The sequence below is a fragment of the Rhipicephalus microplus genome, chromosome 4 (assembly GCF_043290135.1).
Source record: "Rhipicephalus microplus isolate Deutch F79 chromosome 4, USDA_Rmic, whole genome shotgun sequence".
In the NCBI taxonomy this organism is placed as follows: Eukaryota; Metazoa; Arthropoda; class Arachnida; order Ixodida; family Ixodidae; genus Rhipicephalus; species Rhipicephalus microplus.
In genome coordinates, this window is record NC_134703.1 from 30,613,025 (window position 1) to 30,640,447 (window position 27,423).

Genomic DNA, 27,423 nt, shown 5'->3' on the forward strand with positions numbered 1-27,423 from the left:
TTAGATTTAGGTGCACTTGAAGAACTACAGGTGGTGGAAATTCCCCGGAGCCCTCCACGATAGTGTCTCTCATAATCATATCAATGTTTTAGGATGTAAATCCCCAGATATAATAATAATAATAATAATAATAATAATAATAATAATAATAATAATAATAATAATAATAATAATAATAATAATTGTTGTTGTTGTTGTTGTTGTTGTTGTTTTTGTTGGGCCCTTTTTCGTCTTAGTAGTTTCGTGATTTTTACGCAAGGAGAAAGGTGTACGCACCGTTGCATTGCAAAAAGAAAAAAAAAGAAGAAAACGTGAACTGAGAGATTCATTCGCGAAAACAGTTCATGGCGTTGATCTTTCTCTGGACGTTAAGACGGCAGCTGCTGAGTGGCGTCGCGCGTGTCACTCGATCGATTGAAGCGCATTCTTGGGCCAAACGGTGCGTGGTCTGAGAAAAAAATCCGGAGGCCAACAGCGGTGCCAGCTAATGACAGATTTCCACAGACAACTGCGATGTCCGTTGCAATAAATCAGTTCTCGGGTGGCACCAGTCATGTTCTTTCTCATCTTCGTTTCGTCGCGCCTCCAATTTTTTCGTCACATCACTGGATCGAGGCGTATTGTTGGCTCCACCAGAATATTAAGTGTCGCGGGGGGTTCGTAGGTTGCTGATATCGAGCTCCACGGCAGCGTCGCAACGTTTACTTCGTATCTGTAATTTTTCCCGACGTCGCTTTGCATATTACAGGATGTAGAGCAGCCTCGAGTGGCACTATTCTTTAAATCATAGTCTCCTTGATTTATAATTATGCTTTGCTTCTGTGGTGGTTTCTTGATGGCTTGCGGTGGTTGAACATGATATTTTTTTTTTCAGATGGGGGTTGGGGGGTGGGGGGGAGGGAGAGTTCGCGAGACGTTGTTACAGGGCTTTGACGCTTTTGGATCTTCGCTTTCGGATACAAATGGTTTCGTCTCGTCGTAAAAACCGTATAGCCACTAAATAATGGGACTTTTAGTCCTGAATTCCGGCCTATTTTTCTTATTTGAGAATCTGTCTCTGAAAACGTTTCATTAATATTGTTATTAGCCTTATTTTGCGGTGTACAGTGCACTACGCATATGTATCCTTCACTACATATGTGAGCAGCAAAAACTGTCTTATTGTGTCGCTCGGAATTTGGTCTTCTTTTCGGCAAGGCGAAACCTACAGTTGCGCTAAAAAATTAAGCACAGAACTGTTCATCACCCTATAACGTAAGTTTTGCGGGAAGTGCCGCCGAATTCATGGGCGGGGAATCGTATTTATCTTCATAGTTTTTGTTTTCACTTTGTCTTTGGAGACAGTTGATGACTTTCTACATTCACGGTCCCCACGCTGCCGTCCACTTCCATCCTTTCGGGCCCCTTCTAAAGGTCACCGTGGCGCTTCGCTCCTTTGACAAGCTTGACCCACTTTTCGGGGCTTGGCTAGGTTTCAGGTACTTCTTTTTGAACGGTGAGGAGTATGGTGCGACCCAGTTCTACCGTTCTGTCTTTTATTTTTATCATCGGACATTATTGGCGTCTGCTGTGACACTGCTTTCGAAGTGAATTCTACCCGTATGTTTCGGTGTTACCGCTTGACGCTTTCAGCTGGCCCGGCGGTGTCGGTGTTTGGCTGCTGACTCGAAAGACGTGGGCTTGATCCTCGCTGTGGTGGTTGATTTGTAATCTAATGTAATGTAAATTCTAGAGGCTCTGTCACTGTGCAATTTTGGTTTTCGTTAAGGAACCGCAGGTGGTCGATATTGTCGCGGGGTTTTTGATGCTGTGTTGAAACAAAGCTTCAGTAAGACTGAGAAATTTAGAACGTTTTGTTTTGTGTACACTTGTGCCCGGCAGGAAAAAGAATATCGCAGCATATCCGTGGAGTGAACGATCCACTGAGTGAGCGAAGCTCTGGGTATGTCGGCAAACCCTGAATCCTGTGGGAATTTCGCCCAGTCGAGAAGTCATAACCACATAATGATGATGAAAGAGCTTGCTCCGTCCGTCCGTCCGTCTTGTGTGTCTGTCTGTCACATACACACACACACACACGCACACACACACACACACAAACGCACGCACACACAAACACACACACACACACACACAAACACACACACACACACACACACACACACACACACACACACACACACACACACACACACACACACACACACACACACACACACACACACACACACACACACACACACACACACACAAAGTGGCTGAAAGAATAACTTGCCGTGCGGCAAATTATTTTTTCAGCCACATTTCTTTCTTCCTATTTACATTAGATTGGTTCTAAATACTTCCCTTATACATTCCTTGGCATTATTGTCTGTTAGATCTCATTAGTATTATATATATATATATATATATATATATATATATATATATATTGCAAACATCTGAGACTTGCACAAACTCATGCAGAGCGATGCTACGGATGTTCCCTTCGCGACATGCTGCAGCTCATTTTGAAAGTTAGTTAATAGGACATACGCACATCCATCACGAAGGCTCACAGACGCCACGCAGACCTTTTTCTAATAGCAGTCCGATGTTTCCGTCCGCTAATCCGTCACAATTGTGGAGAACTTCAGTACTGGAGCAACGCGGCATGGCGTGTATATATATATATATATATATATATATATATATATATATATATATATATATATATATATATATATATATATATATATATATATATACGCGCGCGCGCGCGCGCGTGTGTGTGTGTGTGTGTGTGTGTGTGTGTGTGTGTGTGTGTGTGTGTGTGTGTGTGTGTGTGTGTGTGTGTGTGTGTGTGTGGAAATACGATAGTTTTACTGGTTTCCATTCCGGCCGTGGAACGGTCTTCGTCAATGATATAGATATATGTTTGTGGTGACTTGATTTTCTTTTTGCAAACTTGTTTCTTGTTCTCTTCTTTCGCTACAGACGTTTCAATTTAAGTTGAAAGCGCAGTAGCCAAGGAAAGATTGCCCGGAACGCGTCTGAGCTCTGTTGCTTGGCGGAAATTGCCGTGGAATAAAAGCTTAAGTGGCCGTACTTAGTTATTTGATTGGGTGCCTGTTTGTGTCCTGTAATACTGAAGACTCTTTCGAGAGTTGAGTGAGTCTCGCATAGTTGGGCAGATGCTCTTCTCTCGCGCAGTGACACAAAATGTGAAAATTTCAGTTGAAGTTCTCTGAGATATATCACTTTGCCGGCTCTCTCAGATGTTTCCCAAGTTCATTCTCTTTTTTTTTTTGCTTTCTTTTTGCCTGTGTGACATTTTGCGGTGGAAAGCACTCTATTCGTTACAACAGAGTCTTTCTGGCTTGGCAAAATGGCGTCTGCGCGCAGCAGTCCTTCGAATTCAGTAATGACGTTACGGATGAAAGCTTTCGGCAGCAAACTGTTAGCGTTTTGGTCTCTCTTGTGCGTATATTTATTACCCATCACTACTACCATGAAGTCGCTGTTTTCTTGTGTCATTTGGTGTTTTTTTTTCTTCTATCGCGATACGTTTTCAGTTCTTGTGTATACTTTGTTAGCTCTCTGTACGCAATATTCCTTGCACACGATTTGGTATCGAAGCTTGAGCATATGAAGGGGCATGCATGCTTGCAATAGGCGTGTCTTTTATACTGTGGAGTTCATTTAGGAAGTATATAGGACATTTGTTCAGTAGTTTAGTGTGGTTTGATCTTGCAGGGCTTTTGGCGAGTGCCGTATATTACATATAGTGGGATTTTAATGCAATTCTCGTTTCGTGATGGTAGTGATTGCAACGAAATTTACTGATCAATCTGCTAGTTATATATAAAAGAAATATAAATATTTGAAGAACGACAGCAACAAAAACAAAGCAAAAATAAAATTTATAAGACTCCATCAACATAAAAATGAAAGGCTAAGTACTGTAGGCATTTCACTATTTTCTCACCAAACTGGAAATTAACTTCGCCGTTTCCCCCACAGTTTTTGTTGCAATACGCCCGTGGCTTGCCTACAAACGCTTTGATGTGCTGCCATAGCTGATCACGGAGGAAACTGTATGACGTGCAGTTTGGTTTAGCTGCATATATATCTTTAAGAACTGCATTATAGCGTCAGCTCGAAGCCTCGCGCGAGTTGACCATTTTTAGGTCGTTATGAGTTCCCGCACGACACAGTGTGTTCTGTCCTGCAGTGGCTCCGTTGCGTAACTACATCGTTCGATTACACACTTTACAGTGGTGAACCGACAGTTCAGAATTCAATTTCTCGCGACAAGCCTGAACGCAGCTTTGGAATATGATACTGGGGGCACGTGATTGCGCCTGATGAAATCCACCGGGGGTGTTACGCAGTTTCCATGAGGCGCCTCTGTGGAGGAAACGAGAGATGATGTGCGGGAACGAATCCCGGCTGCGGCGGCTGCATTCTCGATGGAGGCCAAAATGCTACAGGCCCGTAGGCTCAGATTTGGGTGCACGTTGCATAAGAGACTTCTTTCTGCAGCCCAATCGGGAGACCGACGTGGCTTCAGCGCTCTGCTAAAACGTTGACCTCAGCGTCAATTAGCCTGCTTACGTCACCAGTTGCTCTTTTGGGTGTGCCGTGGCACAATGCACTCTAAAGATATATACTACAAAGCCCGAAAAAGCCCCCCGCCCCCGCACAAACAATCGAAGTGCGACAAGTTCTCGCCTCTGCGACTAGAGATATAGTCCCACTCATCCACTGGATAAAATTCTCCGGAGGTGGTGTCACATTCGTCCGGTTCATGACGTCAGTCTACAGTGCGCACCCATTGGTGCAGGCATTGTGTGCAACCACCTTTGAGGAGGAAATGCCGCGGTCTTCCGAAGTTGTCGCCGAGATGAGAAGGGGCAAGTGGGCTCGCTTACATCGATCGCGAAACGGCCCCGATGTCTCCAAGGCACTATAAGGAGGAATACGCTAGGGCACTCGAGCGCCGATTTCCACAACGAGACATCCAGGTTAAGGATTACGGTTGCCGCCATAATTTCTTCTTCTGGTATGTATGAATCTTTTCTACCGTAAGACAGCCCGCTCTTGTGACGTCGTTACGAAATGGTGCGTTTTTCTTTTCACACTTTTTTTTTTTGGCTCTACAATGGTGACTCTTCTAGAACACTGAGTCGCGGTTCGCGCTGACAGTCTTTGTGGGCGTTAACTGAATACAGCAATAGCGAGAATGAAAAACGCTCGTGGCAATACTTTGTATGCTTAGAGTCACAAACGTTGACTTTCTTCCCGGAGAATATTGCGCCATCTATTCTTAAATTCTCGCTGACTGTATCCGGATAATTACGCAGTTTTCTTTTATATTTTTTTCCGGCAAGTCTTTTTTTTTTGTATAACCGCGCACGGGCGCGTTTCAGAGCGCGCTCGTAATGGCTCGTCGTGGAACATAAATTGCGCGAAAGCCGGAATCGAGAGAACTATTCTGTGGCTGTAAGTGCGCGAGAACGTGCCTCATGGGGAGTTTACTACGAGCAACAAAGAAATCGTCATCAGCGAGTAACTGGCTACTCCGGCAGCCGCTTCATCGGTCTTGGTAGATTGCTTATAGCGTACAGATGTTGAGTTTCCCAAGTGATACCCCTGAAAGAAAAAGGCGCAATGTGTACATGCTTAGTGTATTGAAAGCTCGGCGTACCGTGAATCGCAGAGCAGTAGCCGAGAGTGAAGCAACAAAGTATACAGTTTAAAAGTGGAAACAACTTAACAAGGAAAGCTGAAATTTGCGACAACACCTGCATCGACTTGCTGCTCTAAGGCACTCTTCATTCACCGGTACTTCCTTAGTTTGGTCGTCGGTACGCTCATTACGAATTCAACGGTCTGCCGCCGAAATTCGTTTCTAAAGGGCGAACGGCTGTGCCTTTATTATTATTTTTTTTTTCGTGCCGCACTCCACTTCTTGGATTGTTTGTTCGTGTTCACTGGGTGGTCACTTCCCTGCGTTTACACAGAGAGGGGCCGATCCGCCATAGGATACGCGGTATACATTTGTCCGTGGTGCCGCAGAGGAATTTGGTTAGAGAACTGAAATGTAAACGCAGACAACGTGTATTTTCCGTCACTCGGACGAGCTTGGATGGATGCTTGCTCTCCAGCGCACGCCCCGTGCTGCTTTCAAATCGATGAACCCCGGGTATACCAGGTGGGGAGGAAAACGTGAGCTTCTGCAGGAGGCGTATAGAACTGTTGCTGCGTGTGTTCGAAGCACCGTGTCGCATTTCTTGTCCGCTCTTGGTAGATGCGGCATGGCTACGCACTTTCGTCACGCTATGTGGCTACCTGGTCGCATTTTTTTTTTCGAAATATTTGTCGAACTTCAGTCAATTGCCTTTTCATTGAGAAGTGTCTGCTTTCGTTGTGCTGTACATAGATAGCTTAGTAAATCTGTGCTTACGAGGTTTGCCTCGTATAGTCTTAACGGGTATTCGGTCTTGGATGGGTATTAGGTATTCGCGACTTGGATACCGTTGCCGAACTATTCAAAACGGCTGACATTGTTGTGTAGTAATTGGGAAGTGCGCTAAATGTTTACGATGTTTATTCAGCTCAAACTATATTGGTGGTGCACGCAGGTATACCAGGCGGGGTGGTACAACAGTTTATGGGACCTATATATATGTTCCCTAGTTACGTAACCAATGTGCTCCCTCGTTACGGGACCCATATGTTCCCAGCAGCTCATGGAACCTGTTAGGCACCCGGTATAGGGCGGGGCTTGATAACATATTTTTTTTGTGTGTGTTTGGGGGGGGGGGAGTGGGGGTGTACTGGTGTCAGAGGAGTGAATGAAACGTATATTTTACTTACCGTGAGCATGAAGGATCGTCGTATATTAACGCTTTTATCTTACGCAAGAGCGATGGGAGGCTTTAGGTAGAATAGGTGTATTAATCTGAGACGATCTTTTATGCTCACGGTTAGTAAAATGTACGTTTCATTCCTTTCTCTCACATTAGTACACCCACCCACGGTGAAGGGCGCAAATCAATGGCTCCACTGCAAGTTCGAATTTCTGCTTTTTTTTTTCAGTAATGCGCATCCTATGTAGTGGCTAGCTGCTTCAGATGCAAGTATTACTGGCTGACACATCTATTTGGGGACTACTCAGACAACGCGGGAATTTATTTTTCTCGAAAATTTCGCCATCCGCAATCTTTTCTGTGTTGGTGTACGTAAAATCGTCTGTGATGATAATGCGAGCGTTCTGTGTGAAGTGCGTCCGTGGTTCGTTCAAGTGTTACTATATATAAGTTAAGGCACCTTTTTTTCGCTTCCGTACCACTTTCTTTCTCTCATTCCCTTTTCCTTACTTTTCTGTCTCCCATTTTCCCTTCCCCAGTGCAGGGTAGCAAACCAGACACTTGCTTTCAGGTTAACCTCCCTGCCTTTCTTCATACCATATATCTATCTAGGTTCAAAGCTGCGATCATAGGGTTTCTAAATTTTCTTCGTGCCTTATTCGCGACAGAAGCTCCTCGGTAATTTCACGAAAGTGTTAGCGATGGTGCAAGACACGCCTGCTTGTGTTTTTTTTTTTTCCTCGGGTAAACTATTAACTCGCTTACCCTTCGCAGGAGCACTTGGCGCACTTTTCGAGGATTGCGCACACAAGCACTTGCGTCTTCTTTAACGTGTCCTTTAACGACACTTTCTTTTTTTCGTCGTCTAATCCATTAGCGCAATACTTGACTGTCGACTTCCTCTGTTCTTTTTTTCTACCTTCGCTTTAGTGAGAAGCATCGTCTGCTGCCCTATTTATCATCCATATAATGTTTTTTGTTTTCACTTCAGTTTTTCTTTTGTTTTGTTGCGGTAGTTTACGATCAGATCTATTTGAAATTTAAACGATCTTACCATGTCTGGGTTCCTTCTAGCCTATCGGTAGAGGGAGAAACATTTGTTTTTTTTCTCTTTCTTTAAATCTCACTATCAGCAGATGTTCTTACTTAGCTCAGCATGCGGAAAAGCACTCTGCGGCGTTTACCAGCATTGCCGAAATATAAAACTGGCGCATAGGTAGGGTGGTTTTATTTACTCTGTTTTTGGGGAACTTGGAACATTAAGGAAGTATAACTCGATTCCATACTGGCTGTGAGACTGGTTGACAGGAAAATAAAATACGTTTGGCGTTGTATTTGTCTGCTTTGCTGCAAACGATATCTACGTGCGTAAAGGTGGTTGTCGCACAGTCGACCAAAAAGGTTTAGGTACCATGCGAGCGTGCGGCCAGAAAACCTTTTCGCGACACTTCCTCTACGTCAGTGGTGGTCGACAGCACCGCAGGAAGAAGCATCCGTTCCTTAATCTGTGGCACGTCTCTTCTCTGACTGGGAATAAATAATTTTCGCCTTTCACTTCTTAACGCGACGCCCTATTTGACGTCGGCTTCTACGTGTTTTTGCCTCTAAATTAGCGCGACCATAACTGTTTATAGTCACAACCTTTACACCAAAGCGATACCTTGCCGCGATAACACTGGTCCTCCTATGAAAATAGAAATGGAATGACCTTACTGCAGATGAGGCGTGAAACTGCGAACTAACAATGTGCTACGCGGCAGTAGAAAGTTGTAAGGCCAGCGAATAGCGAGAAGACCCGTTTCCGGCCTGGCACCGTGGTCAAGGTGGAATAGCGCACAACAAGGTGGCGCGCACAAGCAGTGTCCCGAGATGTTTTTTTTTTTTTTTGCTCCTCTGTCATTTGCACCGAGTACGCACCGACTTGTCCCAAAACAAGTCCTTCTGCCAACCTACTCGGCACTTCTCCACTACCACCTGCTTGCGCTCGCTTCCACCGTGCGCTCTCTCCCGTCTATATGCGCCCCGTCTTGCCCTTTTCCTACCTATATAGGCAACCTCGACGCAGGGAGCGTCTGCTAAACTACGCTCGCTCCCCCACATTGCTCCCCGGCATTGTTCCCCGCCGCGTCTCGCAAAGCCGACGCAGGCTGCGTCTGCTAGCGTGTTTCTTGATTGGAAGAAAAATTGGCAGATACCACGTACAGTGGGAATCAATGATATTGCCACAGAGACTGTTTACATTATCCGACATTATGAAGAATCAACGTCCACAGTCTTGTGCGCACTCCTGCTTGTGGCTGCACGACTCATGCCTCTTGTTCACGGGCACGAGTCAGTGTGGGTTGGAGCTGCGAAGAAGAAGGTGCGTTGGCGGATAAACAGTTTTCGTTTCGGAACGCTCTAGCGGACTCTTCTATTTTTTCGCACATAATTTTCAGGGCACAAGTTCGCCCATAATAAACTAGTTTTTTGACGTTTCTTTTCTTGCACCCGTTACAATATGCGAAGCACGAATAAGAAAGGTTGATATGTCACTTCAATTCAGCACAACGTTACGAGTAGGAGGTAAATGATGCCGTACACGGCTTCAGTGTCATGATTATCATGTTTGGATGTGTCGTTCACCTTCGTCATCTATCCACGTGACGTGATACCAAATTTAGTATATGTGGAGCTAGCGAAACGGCCGTGAGCACGCTATTAGCGCGGTACGTTGTCATGTTCTTACATGACACGCGTGTCCGGATTGTCATGTTTGCACCAGTCGTATATTTCGTCTTTCATTGACGTCACGTAACGCCAAATTCGGTATATGTGGAGCTAGCTAAACGGCCGCGAGCGCATCATGAAGGGCCCAATATACTCCAATGTAGCGCTGTCGCGCGCGCGCGCTGGGCACAGCGACGCTACGTTAGCAAAACGGCGAACACTCTATAGTCTGTCGCCAGGCGTGACCAGTGTCCGTCGGAGAAATACCGTCTGGAGAAAACGTAGTGTGGGGCAGACGTACTTGGAACTGTAGTACTACCCTCTCTCCTGTGTGTTTTTATTTGCGCTATACTTCTAGTTAAAGGCATCGTACTTGAAAAACCTAGTATGTGACAGAGTCTTTTGGTCTTTCGAGTATGCTGTTTTGACTGCCTAATCACCGGCTTAGGGAAGTGGCATGAAGTTTCTTCAGAAAGACAGACATGCGGCGTTTTTTTTTTTTTTTTTTTTTTTGCTGGATGCGACGGGCAAACCAGAGCCCTTTCCACCCGTAGCATGGTGAGACTGTGATGTGCCGATCAATTTACCCTAAAATGTTTTTCTTTTCCCTCTTTATTGTGACTGATTTTCTACAATCATGTCACGCCTTGACACATTCTTTCCCTCGCGAGGTTTACGACGGCTGCGACAGTGTGCGCGTCATGCGTTTGGCCTCCCTTGTTCGGCTGCTAAACAAACGACTTCGCAGATTGTTCCCTCGGGCCTTGGCTGTGCGAAGTGTGCAATATGTCACTGTGTCTGCAGTTATCCCCAAGGGCATTCTCATCCAGGCTTACGTTGCTCGTCAGTGCGCAGGCGCTGTCTCCATTTTAGAGTCGGCATAATGTTTTGTTTGTAAACCATCTATTTTCTTGTTGCCGCGCCTTTTTATTTGTTCTTTTTTTAGTTCGCTTCCTTAGGAGAACAAAGAAGAGCAATTTGCCTCTTCATCCCGATGCAACTTCTTTTCCTTTGTGAATTTCCAAAGCACCTGTAAACAACGATGATTTGCTGAGTACGCGTATGTACTCTTTCTCTTTCTCTCACTTGAACAAGTAGTACACAAGTGTAAAAAACAAAAACGGAATCTTCTTATTTAAGAAAGGATCAGATGCTCAGTATGGGCCGGCAGAGAAGTGTCGCGACACGTTGTCCAGCTGACTTCTATTTTTCATTTCTCTCTCTCTCTCTCTGTTCATTTTCTTTTGTTTTGCCTCTGCGTGATGAGCTCTTTGTACGCATCACTTCCTATCTTTTGCTGTTAATCTACGCTCTAAATTCGAGCCCAACTAGTGCCACGTTACTACCACGTTAACTTACACCTCGGTAATGTGACGTCAGCGCAAGTTATTTAAACTACTCCAATGTATTGCAGTAGCCACTTCTTGGAGCTCCGGTTATGGTGCACCAATTCTGAGAATGCGAAAACTCTGGAGTTCCTCGACTTAGATGCGTGTTAGAGAAGTCTAGTGGGTCAAAAATAATCGCATGTTCCCCTCTACGCCCGTGCCTGATAAATATAAATTTTGTTCGTAAAATCCATTGAACAATATATTCGATGTACTGGCGGATGTACTGGCGGAATACAGTCATTTACATTTCTTGAGAGAGAAAAAGTTATTTCTAAAATATAAGGGATATTTCTCCTGAGGAAGAGCCCGTTCGCTAACGCAATGCCTTGTGCATACTATAACGTTCTCTTTTTTTTTCCCTAAAAGTATTATTATTTAATTTTGCGAACCAATGCCTTTCATGTGAAATTTATTTGATTACCTTAAATTCCATTCCCGTGAGAAAGTTGTGGATGATTCTGCCAAGACTATGCAATGTATGCTTTACTAGGAGCGCTGCTAGTGTCTAAATATCATAAAAAGTTTAGTGTAAAGAAAAGGAGATAAAAAAAAATGTTTATTCAAGCGTCCAAGAATGCGAACTTAACGTTTGTTAATAGGCATTTACGTTTGGAAAGGCTCGAAGATGCTTCGTAATTATGACCGTTGCTATACATTTCTCTTCAGAGACAAATGATGAGCTGCCCAGAAAGAATGTGAAGTCGACTGTGATACGTCCGTTCATTTACTTTTAATGTATTTCACTTGGACGATGTGAGCTGTGTCACTCGTTTTGCTCCCTGTCCTTGCTTTTCACCAGTTTGTCTTTCTGTCCATCCGCTTCGCAAATGATTCGGAGACGCCACCGTTCGCTGGATGCTTGGTTTACGGCGGCCCGTTGTTGAAAAGGGCGTTTTGTTTTCTCCTTCTTTCTTTTTTTGCAACCCTGATTGAAAATTCTGCTGTCCAATACGCTTGCGTTCTGCGACGTGGCTTTCGTTATATTTGTTATCTTTTCTTTCCGCCTTTCTTCGAGTAGTATGTGTGCTGAGCTCACGCTGAAAAGAGCGGGTCTTTTCGGACAGGCATCGATGTTCTTTCCATTCACCGCTTTTCCTCGAGGCTTTTTGCTGCAAAGACGGCTCTGTTTCTCAATTGTTTCATTGGAAAGGGATCCGACGATACGTCTCGAGCAAAGTGGTATTTCAATTTCGATGCTATTGGAACACTTTCGCATAGCGGTGTTTTCGAGTGGTACATTGGAGGCAGAAGGATGGACGTACGCGCCTGTACCGTTATTATAGGGCCGCGGCTCACGCCAATAGCGCGCGGCTGTCAAAGAGCGTTCACGTTACCACGCGGGGGTATCCGCCGTTGTGGTATAGTCCATGAACGTTTTTAACATAAAAATATCTACACGAGGCATGTGTATGTAACCCAGCTGTCTTAACGCGAAGGCGTTTAACAAACAGCCCGTGGCTACAGACGAATGCTGTGGGAGGTTCGGTGGCGTTGTCCGCGGTCGAACAAAATTCCGATAGAGTCAAAGAATAAAAAGATTGTCAGTGTGAGCACTTGGGCTAGTCGTTAAGTACTTGGAAGAGGAACAGCGCGCAGAGACGAAGGGTGAAGATCGGTGAACATTTACGCTGACTTATAGGACTACGATGTGTACTAGCTACAGAGAACCGTACATACCTTGAAAAATTGTGCGTCACGGATGATGACCAGGAAAGTAAAAAAAAAAGAACTTTTAATTCAGATTGTGTGTTAAACGTTTAGATAGTTTAAACGTTTTGATTACTTGTGAGAAGCTATCAGATTGTTCAGAGATTGCGTTTTACCGAAAATGCCGTGGGGTGCAAGATAACTTACCGCGAGACAGCGCGCTTCGATTCGTCAAAAATGATAAGAGAAAATGAAAGATTTTCGTGGTCGCGCACTCGTGCTCGTGGTCGAAGCTCGCTCGCCTCTCTAGCATTTCATTGTAGCGCGTCCGCTTTGATCTTTCAGGTGTGAATGTAGGTGCGTCTCATGTCAACCGAAGGGACTGCAGTTTGTTTTGCGAGTGACTTGATTTTGTCCACTCTGCGTGTGGCGCCTCCTTCCCTTCGTGGCTCGCAAGATTTCTGTCCCTCTTCATACCGGCTTTTGGAAAAAGAGATTCATTTTTGCTGGCGCGGACGCTTGAGATGTTTTCTTACGTCGTAGTTTTGCAGTGGCGTGTGTATTTTCTACCGATATATTATTTGTTTCTTTCGCTGGGCAGTGAGCCTGTTTTTTTTTGTTTTTTCTTCGTTATTTCTGTCTGTCGGAATTCGGAGGCACTTGAGGAAGCTTGGATCTGACTAACTCGGTCTCCCAGGTCTACTAGAAGCAAATGGCGCCCCGGTCGCAAGTCGCCTGTGCCCCGATCTGCCCCTTCTTGAGAGAGCTGGCCGCTGTCCGGAGTGGTGGACGAGTGCCATGGGGATCTTAGGGCTACCGATGAGTGCGTGGCTTTGGATAGGCGACTAAACGAGGCACCGTCAATTTCCGTTTTCGGGAACGTTGAGTTCGATTGGCTTGTCGATCTTAGTGTAGCCGCTTGGGATGTCTGAGCTTTAATACTTTCTTAATGGGCCGCTGAAGGAGTAAACAGTAGAGGTTTCTAGCTTGTCCGGTATTCTGGTATACGCAAATGGGTTAACAGAATACCGAGTTACCAGTCGATAGTAACGACATTTTGCGACTCTTTTTGCAACGACAGCCATGGGCATGTTTGTTTGTTTTCGCCTAGTCTTCTTGAGTGTAAAAAAAGCTGATAAACTGCACTTATTCAATATTAGGCCGCTTCCGCTAATGTAAGCCACCAGCCCCGCCGCGGTGGTTTAGTGGCTAAGGTACTCGGCTGCGTACCCGCAGGTCGCGGGCTTGAAACCCGGCAGCGGCGGCTGCATTTCCGATGCAGGCGGAAATGCGGTAGGCCCGTGTGCTCAGATTTGGGTGCACGCTAAAGAACCCCAGGGGGTCGAAATTTCCGGAGCTCTCCACTACGGCGTCTCTCATAATCATATGGTGGTTTTGGGACGTTAAACGCCCACATATCAATGTACGCCACCAGGTTTTATACTTTCCTTATTCATCTCGGTCCCGCCAGATGGCTCTACCGATTCAGGCTCTCACGCTTACGGCAACGATGTTCGGTATAACGCTAACGCAAAGAAGTTTGCGAACAGACTAAAACTCTCTAGTATGCAGCGACACTCACCGAACTTATCCTGGGACTTTGCGGTGCTTGAAACCACACCGTGCTTTATTCTCCCAGGCAGGATTTCGGGGCCAGTGAGAGATCGTGGGTTAGTTTGCAGGCGGACATGGTTTCTTGTGGCCTCGAAATATGCCTCGTTACTCACAAGTCATTGACCTCGCGGGAGACGAAAGCTAACACAGAACTGGGATGAAGGACGAAAGGTGGTATTAAATAATCATCAACGAAAATTGGCAACAAGGAACGCAGGGCCCAACACGGTCACGCTTCACGGTATAACCATGTTCACGATCGTGTCATTTCAAGAGTGGGGGTCAGCGTCGGGTATGGCGAATTGTATGATGATGATGATGATGCTTGATAGTCTTGCGCACACCCACAAAGGGGGATCGACCAAGAACCGGGCGGCAGGATCTTAACTAAAAGGCTAATGGTTTTTCAAACAACACGTAATTTTAGGCTGAAAAAAAAATATAGAAAGAAAAGCCGAAAATCGAAAAAGGAGTATATCTGAGCAGGGAGCGATGCAGGCTATCAGATGCGATTTGAGACAGAGGTAATGGTGGGTGTAAAAAATGATATATATATATATATATATATATATATATATATATATATATATATATATATATATATATAGGCAGATTAACATGGCAATCGCTTTGTTTCAATTATGTATTAAAATACCGCAGAGGAGACGTCCCTGTGGCTATAACCGAATTTAATGCTGCCAAACGACAAAATTACTGCCACATTTAATTCTAATCCCAATTTTTCAAGTGGAGCTACCAGGTATCTTTTCCGCTGATGAGAATATCGGCGACAGAACAAAAAGAAGTGATATATCGTTTCCATTTCTTTGCAAGTCTGACATAAAGGTGACGCCTTTAGACCAACTTTATGCAAATAATAATTCAGTTGCGGAATTCTCCAACGCAATCTTGTAAAAGTAACTTCCAGGTGCCGTGTTGCAGACCACTGTCTATTCCAGCGGCATCTTAGATGAGCGAAATATCGATAATTATCCAATGAGTAGCAGTCGTGTTCATGCAAACAGAGGTTTCTAAACCTTATTGCTGTCGCGTAAGCCGCATCAGGCAAAATCGGGATAAGGGGACCGCTAAGAGATACTGTGGCTAGTGCATCCGCGATCTCATTGAGATATATGCCGCGATGGCCTGGTACCCATAAGAGCTGCAGTTTTTAATTGTAATTATTATCTTAAACCTGTGCGTGCTTGTTTTGTCCTCTTCGACTTCTGCTTCCTTGCCTCAACACATGCGCCAGTTTGTCCGGCGCGGAATATAGAAACTATGGCAGCGAGTGTGTGACATGTTTAAAAATAACGTATCATCACGTAACAACTAGTCACAGGACTGAAAGCACGTAACATTGCTTAATTAATTACGCAGCTAAATCACGTAACATCACACAATAAATTGTCACGTGACGAAAAAATTGTGATTTCGCGTAGCATCTAGTCACGCAACTTAAAATGATATAACATCCCGTAACAACCAACAAAGTGACTAAAAATCATGTTAACTTAAGTAACTAGTCACGTGGCTACATTCATGCATTATATCGTAACTGCTCGTGTGATTAACGTAACATCGCTATACATTAGGCACGTTACTAAAAATCGCGCAGCGTTTAGTCACGTGCATGCAATCGCATAACATCCCGCGATAGCTGGTCCCGTGAGATGTTCCCGCCATAAAACACGTAACAGCTAATCACGTGAGTAAAAATCAAAGAATAACGGAACACGTAGTTACGTCGAATGTCTAGCCAAGTCTAGCACCGATGCGCGCTTTAGTATCACTAGCATTTATCAATACTTCAAAAGCTTTGCTACTAGCGAAAAATTCAGTTTCGCCACCAGGGCGAAAAATGAATGCGGTAGCGAGAAATTGGAATATCACATGAAGACTGACTAGCAGCTACATATTTTCAGCACGCCGCTGCGACACAAAGAAGGACGCTCGAAAAAAAAAAACGCATAGTTATACACTGAACAAGTGTGAACTAATAACTGTCATATTTGTTACGTGTTTCTATTTGAGGAACGTGCTGCAGATGTCCACAATGGAGAAGCTGACGTTTGTTTTTTTTTTCCTTTAAAACTGCGGCACGTAGAATGACTCCTCTTCGTCTCCTGTTACGTGGTGACATCTGACGCCTAGTATGTCCTGTGGTGTTTTTTTTTCAATTCTTTCTTTTTCCACGTCATGAACGGAACAGAAAAAGGCCACTTTTTGTTTCACGTCTCAGGGACTGTTTTCAACGGGAAAGAAAATATAAAAGCGTTAGTGATAGAAAATACCATTGATCTGTTCCGAGACATGCGTACCGCGAGCTGTAAGTGGTGCATATGAATTGCTCGCTATTACATCACCGGCACAAGCATGGCGAGTGGCTGCAACGCAGCCAACGCATTACGAATCCCGCGCATGTTGCTTCGGATTTTTTTCTTACTGAATTATCCTTATTTATGCATTTTTTACATGTGTAAGTACATATACATATCCGTGACATGACGGCAACGGCAACGGTAACGTCGAAAAATCAGCTGAGAGTGTCCGCTTGACGGCTATCGCAACTCGCGATAAAACAAAGCATATCTAGCAACAGGCTTGGAATTGCTGGCAAAACTTTGTTAGGGCGAACCCTAGCTCCGCTGATAGTTTCAGTTTAGTGCCACCTCAAGAAACTGCGTGCTTTTTTTCTTTGTTTTTCGGCCACTATCATTTTTCGAGAGCGTTATCGAGCTAGCATTATGTATACCCATCTCTATTGAATTTTCTTGAATACCCATAGGATTCTTGGATAGTTCTTCGAAACCTGCACTGTATGTGCGGTGTGTGTGTTGTGTGCAATGTTTATTTCGCCCTCTATTTTCCTCTATTTTACTCCCTTATTATTGTGTGCCCCCGTGTATGGTAGTCTTGTTAACCTTCCTACACTTCTGATATATATCATCTCTCTCTCTCTCTAAATTATCATGAGAGACGATGGGAGAGCTTTGGAGGGAAAAAAAAACAGAATGTGTAAGTATCGCAGTTGGTCGGACGAACTAATGTGATTGTGCCGGTGACACGGAGTTTGTCAACTAGGTGAATTCTTACCCGCATCGTACAAATTGAAACAACCTCGTGAAGACGTTGTAAGAGTACCCTGGTACGTAGTGAAGTAGGATAAAAAACGTCAGCTACTAATGTACTTAATATCATTTCGTCGGTAACGATATCAGTTGTTTTCGCGGAAGATGTTACGAATTGGCCGTGATGATCGTAGGAGAAATGTCGAGTGGGAACCGTTTTCTGGAATCTCACTTCTAAATGGAGAATTGATTGCAATATGGCACGTATTGCTTGAAGTCACGTTCTTCACAAATAACGAAGGTTTTCGGCACCAGCGCTTTATTGATTGGCAGTGTTACGTAAGGCAAGTAGGTGTGTTTTCATCGGTATGTTCGGTTATGTAACGTATTAAGAAGCCGATCTCATCAAGAACGATTACGTAAGGATTTGTGTAGAAACGTAGTCACGTTTTCTTTTTATGACTTCTTAAGGGGTCACAAGGACCGCATTCAGATGGCGGCTTAATACAAAACGATTGTGTATTTATGAATAGGCTTGCATAAAAAAACCGAAACGGTCACAATTGATCTGAATTCATAACATATGCCTCATAGCTGTATTGTGGTTTTTATAACTGTAACTACATCGTCGTTATGAAACCCTAGAAGTTCATTTTTGTTGACCGAATGCCGTGAAGTTATGACATTGCCTTGCTCCGGAAGCACGTAAGCAACTCTATTTGTAATCACCAGTTAACTTGATGCGTTATGACATTTTGACGCGAACGACATTCGTCGAGTGGAACAGCGTTTATTGTCATTATTGAAAGTTGACACATGTCAAGTATTTGAATTTTGGAACTTGGTACCAGTTTCTTCGATCCTTCCGTTTAATGTTCCTATAGAGTTTTAAAGCGGGCTTTTAATGCATGCCGTTTTTTGAAACCACCTACAATTGTCAAGGTAATGTTGATGTATCATCAACTAAAGGGCACCGTTACGCTCGTTTAGCATATCAACTAAAGTAATTGGTATATAATGGTGGCTGCCTCGTTCTTTCTCTATCTCTCTTCAGTTTTTTCATTAAAACATGATTTGCATATTCCTTATTTCTCTATTTCTTTCTCTTGATTACATGTTTTGCCACGACACATTAATGAATTGAGGAAGACGTCGATATTGATTGATGGGATTTGCCACACAGTGAGTGTTTTGGTGGCAGAGCACGCTTTACAGGAATGAGGATATAAAGAATGAGAATAACGTGGTAAGGTTGCGTGGGCATAGGGAAAGGGGGGAGCAGGGCATTTGAGACTTAAAGCTTTACAGTTTGGTCTAGATCATAATACGACAGGACTTAGCGTACAGATAGGAGCAAAAAAAGAGGAAAACGTTACCAGTCTTCGGGAACGTGGAACCAGCGTGATCCTTGCCATGTTCTTACTTGTCCCGATCCCCGTTACGCTAGTGATAATGTATTGTTACGAGTGGGAGGGGTTGGGCACATTAACCTTTCTCACTGTAATTAGTTGATGCATTGCAAAGATGCACTCCACAGGCAGAAAATATTACAAAACTTGGTTAACGAAGTGCACAGTGTCTCGTTAACATTGTTACGTCACCCTACGCTTCTAATTCTTTTCCTTTTTTATGGAGTCTGTGTCTTGATGGTATGAGGAACTAATGGGTGTCCTAATGGCTTCATTTTCACAAATTTGTTCAAAGAATTATTTTTTATGGCTGAGATTTTCAATATTTTCGTTACCTTTGGAAAGGAGTAGCTGGTGCTCTTCGAAAGGGCCACCATCTTTGAAGTCATGTAGAAAGGTATTTAGATAATGTTAAGCTCAAATATTTACTTTAGCGCTGCTTTGTGTGTGACAGAAGAGGGCGCTGTTTGTGAAAAGTGGCTTTGTATTGAATATTTCTACCAAACAGCTTCTTGAAACAGCGGGATCCATTAGTTTGTAACTCCTTGTAGTTAAACTAAATGGTCTTTAGTTAGCATTGGTAATGATTCAATCACTATCGTGCAGTTAGCCGTTGAATCTCGCTATTTATTGTTCAGTGTCGGAGAAATCGTGCATTAATCAACATTGATTGTAACAAAGATATGTTTATTTGGGCCGTCTTCATTTAGCGGAAGAACGCGCTGCGTGGCGCTCCTGTTTATTGTTTCGTGTTTCTTTGGGTATGCGCTTTGATTAATAGTTTAAACAACAATGTCGATGTCACAAGGATTTTTTTCTTCATCTCTGAAAAGAGGCGTACTTGCCTAAGGAGTACCAACGACAAGAGAGAACAAGAAATAATTTTATCTCCGTCAACAGAGCATAAGTTGTTTGCCAAAGTAATAAATAGTAGAGTTCCGAGCAGGATGCCTCGATGTCGTTCTTGCGGTACCCTCTTTGTCTGGCGCTTTCATTATTTACGGCCTGCTTCCCCAGCGCAGATATTGCCGTGCCGAAACTATGCAATCAGCCCTTATTGTTTTCTCGTGTTCGTCGTGCGCACGGCGTCGTTGTTGACTCGGTGGAATGACCGCTGGCTCTCGTGTCGCCCTCTTTCTGTCTTTGTTGTTCTGTGATGGATCGGTGTCTTTAATTAGGGAAGCTGGCTTTCATTTCCCGATTCTGTCACCAGGGCCGCTCCTCGATCGCTGCGGCGGCGCATCTGTAAACAACATGAGCTCCGAGAAGTGCGGTCGTTCGTGGTGGCGTCGGGGTCCATTTTTGTATCTCGTGCGAAAGGGAGCGGAGGTGCAGTGTACTTTATCCGCCGGTAACATATTCGCATATTCCGCCATCTCGTCCCGACTGCTGCCGTGACATCATTTGTTGACTCTGGCTACATCTCTTCGCGGCTTTCGATTGGGCCTTGCACTGTGCGGGCTGATTTTCATGAAATGTTGGCACGATCTGCATGGCGTGCCTTAATAATGCATTCAGAAGTGCGCAAAATGTGTTACAGATGCCTGGACTCAGGGTCCCTTTGCACAGTTATTTTTTTTTTCGAGAAATAATAAAGTAGATGGAAGGCCGTGTGAAATGCTTCAGTAAAATAAATACTGTTCAGTTCATGTATTGTTCCTGCTGATATATTTTCCTTGCGGCTTCTGCTATTTGAGGTGTGAGTGCATTGCAGCGAAAACGACCTGATGCATTAGTACGCCCCGAATTTCTTTCTTTTTTTATCTGAAGTGCGCTACTGTTTAGTAATGAAAATCGCGAGTTCGGTGGTTGCTGTTGGGAACTTTAATTCCAGTATTTTAGTGTTGGTGTTGATTAGTGGCTTCAGTATGCAGAATATAGTTTTCACTCTTGTATTCATTTGCGACGCGCAAACAGTTTACTCAAGATGTGCTGCTACGTGTTACAGTTTAATGAGGATGGGTACTTCCGAAGGTTTTCATTCAGTACTGGTGCTCTACCGTATCGTCAGGTTGGCCCATCGGTCAAGGTTTCTGGATGTATCTGAAGTCGTTCCGCGTTCGTTTCACGATTCAGACGGTCCGCCTCGCGCCGGACAAGTTTCTCCAGGGGCGAATGCGATGATGCGTGTAAACTGAGCACGCAACTCTCTGGAACTTGGCAATCTCGCAAGATCACTTTGGCGTCTTTGAGAGAGTTTTTCAACGCTACTCTTCCCATACTGCACATTATTATTTTTTTTTTACATTTCCGTGTGGTGAATTTTACGACAGGGATTGTGCGTTTGTGCTTTCGACGAATTGGTTTGGTTCTTTCTACTACTGCCTCGTGCTTTCACCAGCTTGATGTTGTGTCTTGCTTTCTTAAAGCTTTATTCGAGAACCGGCTCGCGAGCACAAGTGTAAGGAATGCGAAGGTTCGTGTTTTTTTTAGGGGGGGGGGGGGGGGGGCAATAAAAAAGTTACGATGACTGTAGTTTCTGTAGAGCAACTCTTTCAAACGCCAAGGGACGGCGTGAAATGTATGCTGACGGCCGTTTTCTGCGCGAAAAAAATAATAAAATGAAATAAAGTTAGCTATAACGTGGCAGCACTTCGTGAGTTTCACTGTTATTGTTTGTCGTTTTGCACTTGACAGCTCTTCACGGTGTCTGTTTTTGCATTTCTTAGGAATTATTGATTCCTATCAGATTTACTTTCCGCCTCCGTTTCTCCCACCTTTATCGCTTATTTTCTACGGTGCTTCGTCTGCAGCTTAGGGCTTATTTTTTTTCTTGCTTATGTTTCATTTCTTCGAAAACCCTTTCGTTGATGGTTCAGTACTTTCAATGGGAATTCGGTGTACGTGTGGGAGTATACCTTCCGGAGCGATTCCTTCTCATTGCACGTGTTAGGCACTTATCGTTTCGCGCCGAAGTTGATATGTACGGGTTGTCACGATTCGAGTAGAAAGTGCTCTACTACGTATTTTTTTACAACTCTTGTTGCGTAAATAAAGAAGGATGCAAAACTTTGGGGCCGACAAGAGCCGGGGAAGACGCACGTGGCGGTACCTTTATATTATTCTGTGTAGACAATTGAATACCGTTTCGACCGTATTTTCGTATTCGGTGTTCGTTTCATCATGGTGCCATGCTTTTGTATGCTACGCACGTTATTCGTTAGAAGTGTATTTTGTTACTGGTTCACCTCGCACCGTTGTCTTCAAATTTATCTCTTCTTTTTCTCTTCGACGGCGCTTTTTCCTGACGCTGGCCGTGAACTCGGAACAGCTTGTCTTGTTGGTATTTCATTGGGGGGATTTTTCGCAGTCTTTGGAGATTTTTGGCAGTGGACAGCGTCGCCTTGTCAACAGCTTGGCTGTTGACAAGGTCCCTGTTCACAAGGCTACGTTTATACTCACTGCGCTGTCTAAAATGTATAATCGGAACGCGGTACCAGATATAAGTAGGAAACGCCAACAGTTGTGTTCTGGCGAGTTTCTCACATTGGCGGGCATTCATTTTAACAAGTGTTTTTAAATTTTTTTTGACATGAAAGTCATGTATGACACGAAGGGCTCCGTTGACATACAAGCAAAAAAAAAACTATATGCAAAGGCTCTGCTGTGGGTCGTCGATCCAGAGATCCTCTCTAACCACAGCGCGCGGCGCTAACCACAACACCGACAATGCGCATGCAGTCAACAGTGCTAACGGTCAAGCCATTTGTATACACCATGTACAGTCTGGTGGTCCTCAGAGCTACGCAACTTCAGCGCGTTTTCGTCATCATTAGCCAGATGGCGCGAAAGTCTCGCGTTGGGTGAAGTCTTAGCGTTGGGCTCGCTCTCAAGTTCTTCGCCTCTAGCGTTTCATGCACTCAACGGGGAGTGGTGTACCCTGCGCGCGCGCTAATAATCGTACTCGTGATTCAGGAGGGAACGAATGTCACTTTGCTCGCTGCCAAGGCCTCGTTTGCAAAAGGAGCATACTGCTCGCACACGCGAAGGAGTAAGAGTTGCGACAGTGTCCCGCGCTTGTCCTGTGTATACTTGTGCGTTCGTTTCGTGAGTCTTCGTGTGTCGTCGTCGTCGTTGTCATCGTCATCATCGCGATAATGTTCTTCAAAATGTAGTACGCATGTTTGAAACCAAAAAGCGGACAATACAGACAGTGTAGCAGGCAGCACAAATGATGTCAATGCTATTACAAAAGAGCATTGACAAAAGAGCTCTTTTTTTTTGTCTTTCGTTCGTGAAAAAAAAATGGTATTCGCAGTTCAGTGATGCGCACTATACTGTGCATTCTCTGTGATAACGCGAGCGAGCGCAGTTCATTACCTACTTTCTCCTTAAGCGGTATTTTTTTGTTTCCTGGAAACATCTACTCTTTGGGCCTGCAGATAAGGTCTTGAGAGCTGCGAGGCAAAGCATTTTGATGTTCACATATACCGACCGCTGAAAGTGACTTGGCCACTAGAAATTTGATTTTTGGTCAAGACCTAAAGTTGGATTTCTTAAACTTAAATTTTCATGCACTTATGTATGGTCGCTTTCAAACTGAATAGTAATAGACATGTAGGTTCATTTAAATATACGCAATCCTATTATCTGACTTTTACTCACCGTTTGTTTTTCTCGAAACCTCTGTTTTTAGCATATTTAGCGTTTTAATGCGCTGAAAACACGTAATTTTATCCCAAAAATTTGCCTCCATTCTGCTATATAGCTGCTTCCGAAAGCTAAAGGAAAGTACATCTATCACTATACCTCTAATTACCTCATAATGAACGCTGCAAGGTAATGGTTTTCCCACACGTATTATTTTTACATGAAGAAAAACTCCATTGATTACGCAGTCCTGGTAAGCTCTCTCGTAGAAGCAGTCCGGAATTCTTTAAAAAGGAGTGGGACATGTTCAAAGCGCTGCTCGTATCCACAAAGTCTTCTTCGTTGTAACCTCATAAACTGTATGTATACATTTTTTGTCGTTACATGTTCCTTACACGCCATTAGCCTCTCCGTCGCTTTCATTCGTGCACTCGTGAGCACATTGGAAGTTTCAAATGTATAAAAATGCGGTTCTTGTCGCATTGTTCTGATGGTCCTCATATTTTTTCGTGTTCCACTCGGAGCTCTATAATGCGCCCCCATGCCTGCCTCATCAGCGTGACGAAATCAGCCGGCCGAAACGAAATGGTTCATATAATTAAGCGCGAGAGTTAACGCGCCACGTCGCTACCGACTGCGAATGTTAGGACACAGGCAAATGGAAACGGCGAGGTATGCTTTGATCCTACTTGTAATTGGGTTTGTGTTCTCTCGCAAAACTCTTTAAGTATACTTTAGTCGCGTTAGTTACTGTATGTGATAATTGGCGAGTTCTGATATTACTCGAAGGTTCATCGCGGTAGCAGTTAGGACTTGGCTTATTCCTGTAGGCAGCTCCCATAACTTGGTCTCAGTGGTAAGGGAATGCTGGAACTACTGACTTTTTCATAGTGGGCACCGAGCTGTTTTATTGGGAGAAAGCTGAGTAGTATCGTCGCGCAAAACGAATGGGGAAACGCTTTTGTGCGTGCTCGTGAGAGGAGTTTATAAACGTGATTAAGTTATCACTAAAATGTAGTTGATTGCAAACTTCGGTTTACTACTCCATACTTATCTTGGGAAAGGTTGTATGGTAGTTGCTGTATGCTGAATATATCGCTAGATCCAGTCTGCGTCTCTGTGTGTGGGAAACTAAGGATTACGAAAACGTTCGGAGCTAAGCCAATCGCACTCTACACTCGATCTACTTAAACACGAAAAAAAAAAGGGCAATAGGATCAATCTGCAATAAAATCTCGGAAGAAATGCACGCTTCGACAAAGTGCCAAACTAATCTTCCGGACGGGCCTTTGTCGTTGGCCGGCCCGGAAGATTGTTCCTGCTCTTTGTTGAAATGTGCGTTTCTTCCGAGCTCTTATTGCGGATTGATCCTATTCCAATATTCGAATGGCGATGGTTTTCAACTGGTTGAAATAATCGTTTTGTGCTCGAGTCTAGGGGCATGCCTGTGCGCTTCGGTGCTAGCAGCCGGTGCGTAACGACTGGCACTCTGGAAGGCCAGTATTTAAAGAAAAAAACATGCTGGGGTTTTTAGTTCAAACTGCGATAGGATAACCAGGCACGTTGTCGTTAAAGACTCTGTACCAGTTATGGTTACCTGGGGTTTTTAACGTTCACGTAACCCTATACGTACGTGGGCCTGCGCATATTCCTGTATCTAAATGCGACCGCCATTTATGGGTATCGTATCCACGTCTTTGGGCGACGCTTTAGCTTCCTGCGCTGTGTCTGGAGCGATGGGTGGGAGGTCAGCGTGACACTTGTAGGGACGGATTCATATGTAAAAATATGGAGCTTCTGACGGAGACCGTTTCGTTTGTCGGGTACATTCCAGTACGGGAGTTCTGCCACCAAGTCGACCAGACACGAAACAGACGGTCGGCGTCGCTCGGTGTCGGTGACATTGGTCGGCAAAAATTACGGAGCTTGCTCAGACTCACTCGTGAAATATATTTGCGCTCAAGGCTCATTCGGACTCAGGCTCACGGCTCGATCCAAGTCTGAGTGAGTTGCAGCGAGTCGACTCGTGATTGCGTTCGCCAGCCTGAACAGAGACAAGAGTGATTGAGAAAAAATCTCGTGGTGTCTTGACGTCACTGCGATGTCAGATCACACAACATCGCTTGATGAGATTACCACATGACGTCGCAGCTTGGTCAGAGGTCAGCCGATCACGGAGGCCGTGCAAAACTACGTTTGATGCAGAAATCTTTTGGAGCTAGGTAGCGAGGCAGGATCAGTACGTCGACTGAGTAGAAAGAGAAGATGGATTTGGCCTTTCAGTCGTCTTATGTGAGTTCGTAAGGGACCTGCGCGAGTGTTTATTTTTTTTGGGGGGGGGGGGGCGTAGAAATATTTAATGTATTCTCATGCTCAACTGCAGACGTGTCGTAGTGCCCAAAAAGCTTCTTTTAAAACAGCCACGCCGTGTATACCGTGCATGGTCTGAACTCCCGAATTTCCCGTCTTTCGTGTGCTTGTATCATGCGCAGCGTCTCGTTCGCTGTGTATACGTTTTTGGAACACCTTGTGTTTGGAGCTTATTTTAGGGGCTACCCTGAGCCGTTTTTGTATCGCTCGTTGTTGCGCGTCTGAGTGCCGGCCACGGTGGTCGCGTTTCGTTTTGGCGGTGAAATGCAGTTGCACGCGGGATCACGACTTGACGTTTACTTTGAACCGCAAGGGGTTGGTTAGAGCTGATCTGGAGTCCTCCCGCACTACTGCGTTCCTCAATAATTTTGTGCCTTTGCATAGTGAAAAAAAAAATTCATATTATTATTTCTGTATAGCACATCCACTTGCTAGAATAAGCAGGGAAATCGCTAACCCCTTGTCGTCGTTTTTTTTTTTCTATGCAGGTACGTGACTTTTCTCTCTATACCTTCCCCCACCAGCCAACTGGGCGGCCAAAGGTAGGCGTCGCCTCTATTTTGGCGGAAGTCTTAACGCGTATTCATTCAGGATGAAGAAGACCGCGCACTTGCCTCGGTTGCTTTGCAGTATGAAATGGAACAATAAGAGGAAAACGAATATATATATATATATATATATATATATATATATATATAGTCTGCCGAAGGCCAGACTCTGGCTTAAACTGTCTAAGCGCTTCTTTCGTAATTGTTCTCGTGGAGGATCTTCTCGACCATATACTGTATATTACACGTGTAGATACCTGTGTTTTCCGTACACGCTCGACGTGGGTATTTCTAGGCTGTAATTGTATCAGGCTTCTAGGGAGGATTTACAGCGAATGCGTGGACGTTCGATTCTTCGCTGGATTGTTGAGATGGTGTCCACTGAGAGGTATCGCAAACGAGTCACTGAGAATTAGGCACTGAGAACACTGAGAGTTAGGCACTGAGAACACTGAGAATTAGGCACTGAGAACACTGAGCATTAGGCACTGAGAACGGGGCTCCACAAGATTATCGCGTAACTGTTTTGGAGCCAAGCTTGATGTCTTTTTACTGTATACTGCGTGTATATCATATTGTTTTCGAGGCGTTTAAGCATGGCAATGCGGCATGAACAAACTTTCATCTGCTGTCGCTCTTCGTGTTTATCGATGGTCACTTTCAACGAACGAAAGAAAGGGAAACGCTTGGCTCGCTTTAAAACAATAACGAACTGTGATGACATTGAGTAGAAGGCAGTGTCCCTGGTCGCTTCTCCTTCTCACGCGCTTGATTGATTGATATGTGGGGTTTTACGTCCCAAAACCACCATATGATTATGAGAGACGCCGTAGTGGAGGGCTCCGGAAATTTCGACCACCTGGGGTTCTTTAACGTGCACCCAAATCTGAGCACACGGGCCTACAACATTTCCGCCTCCATCGGAAATGCAGCCGCCGCAGCCGGGAATCGAGCCCGCGACCTGCGGGTCAGCAGCCGAGTACCTTAGCCACTAGGCCACCGCGGCGGGGCTTTCTCACGCGCTGCTTGCTTCTTCTGAGAGGCTCACTTTAACTGAAGCCAGATTGAATGGGCGATGAAGCGTCGAGGTGCGGACGTGCCCTTGACGCCAGTGTAAACGTGCAGGGACTTGCTTGCCGTAGTCCGGTTGAAGCAAACCCGCTCGCTCGGTACTCCAATTTGTCTTCCTTCTACTTTGTTCTTTTTTTTTCTTTGTGTCC

General features: G+C 44.6%; 1 protein-coding gene across 5 annotated transcripts in view; it reads left to right on the plus strand.

The window, feature by feature from the left end:
* The window catches only part of LOC119171819 (uncharacterized), a 460,188-nt gene that overhangs the window by 270,012 nt on the left and 162,753 nt on the right, over positions 1-27,423 (plus strand). The window contains exon 18 of one of the 5 annotated variants that reach the window (XM_075892446.1): positions 26,144-26,277. The exons of the other annotated variants lie outside the window; for them this stretch is intronic. Within the exon in view, the coding sequence (XP_075748561.1) occupies positions 26,144-26,251 (108 nt within the window). The 3' untranslated portion in view covers positions 26,252-26,277. Of the gene's footprint in view, positions 1-26,143; positions 26,278-27,423 lie in introns of those variants that run through there. 5 annotated transcript variants of the gene reach the window in all.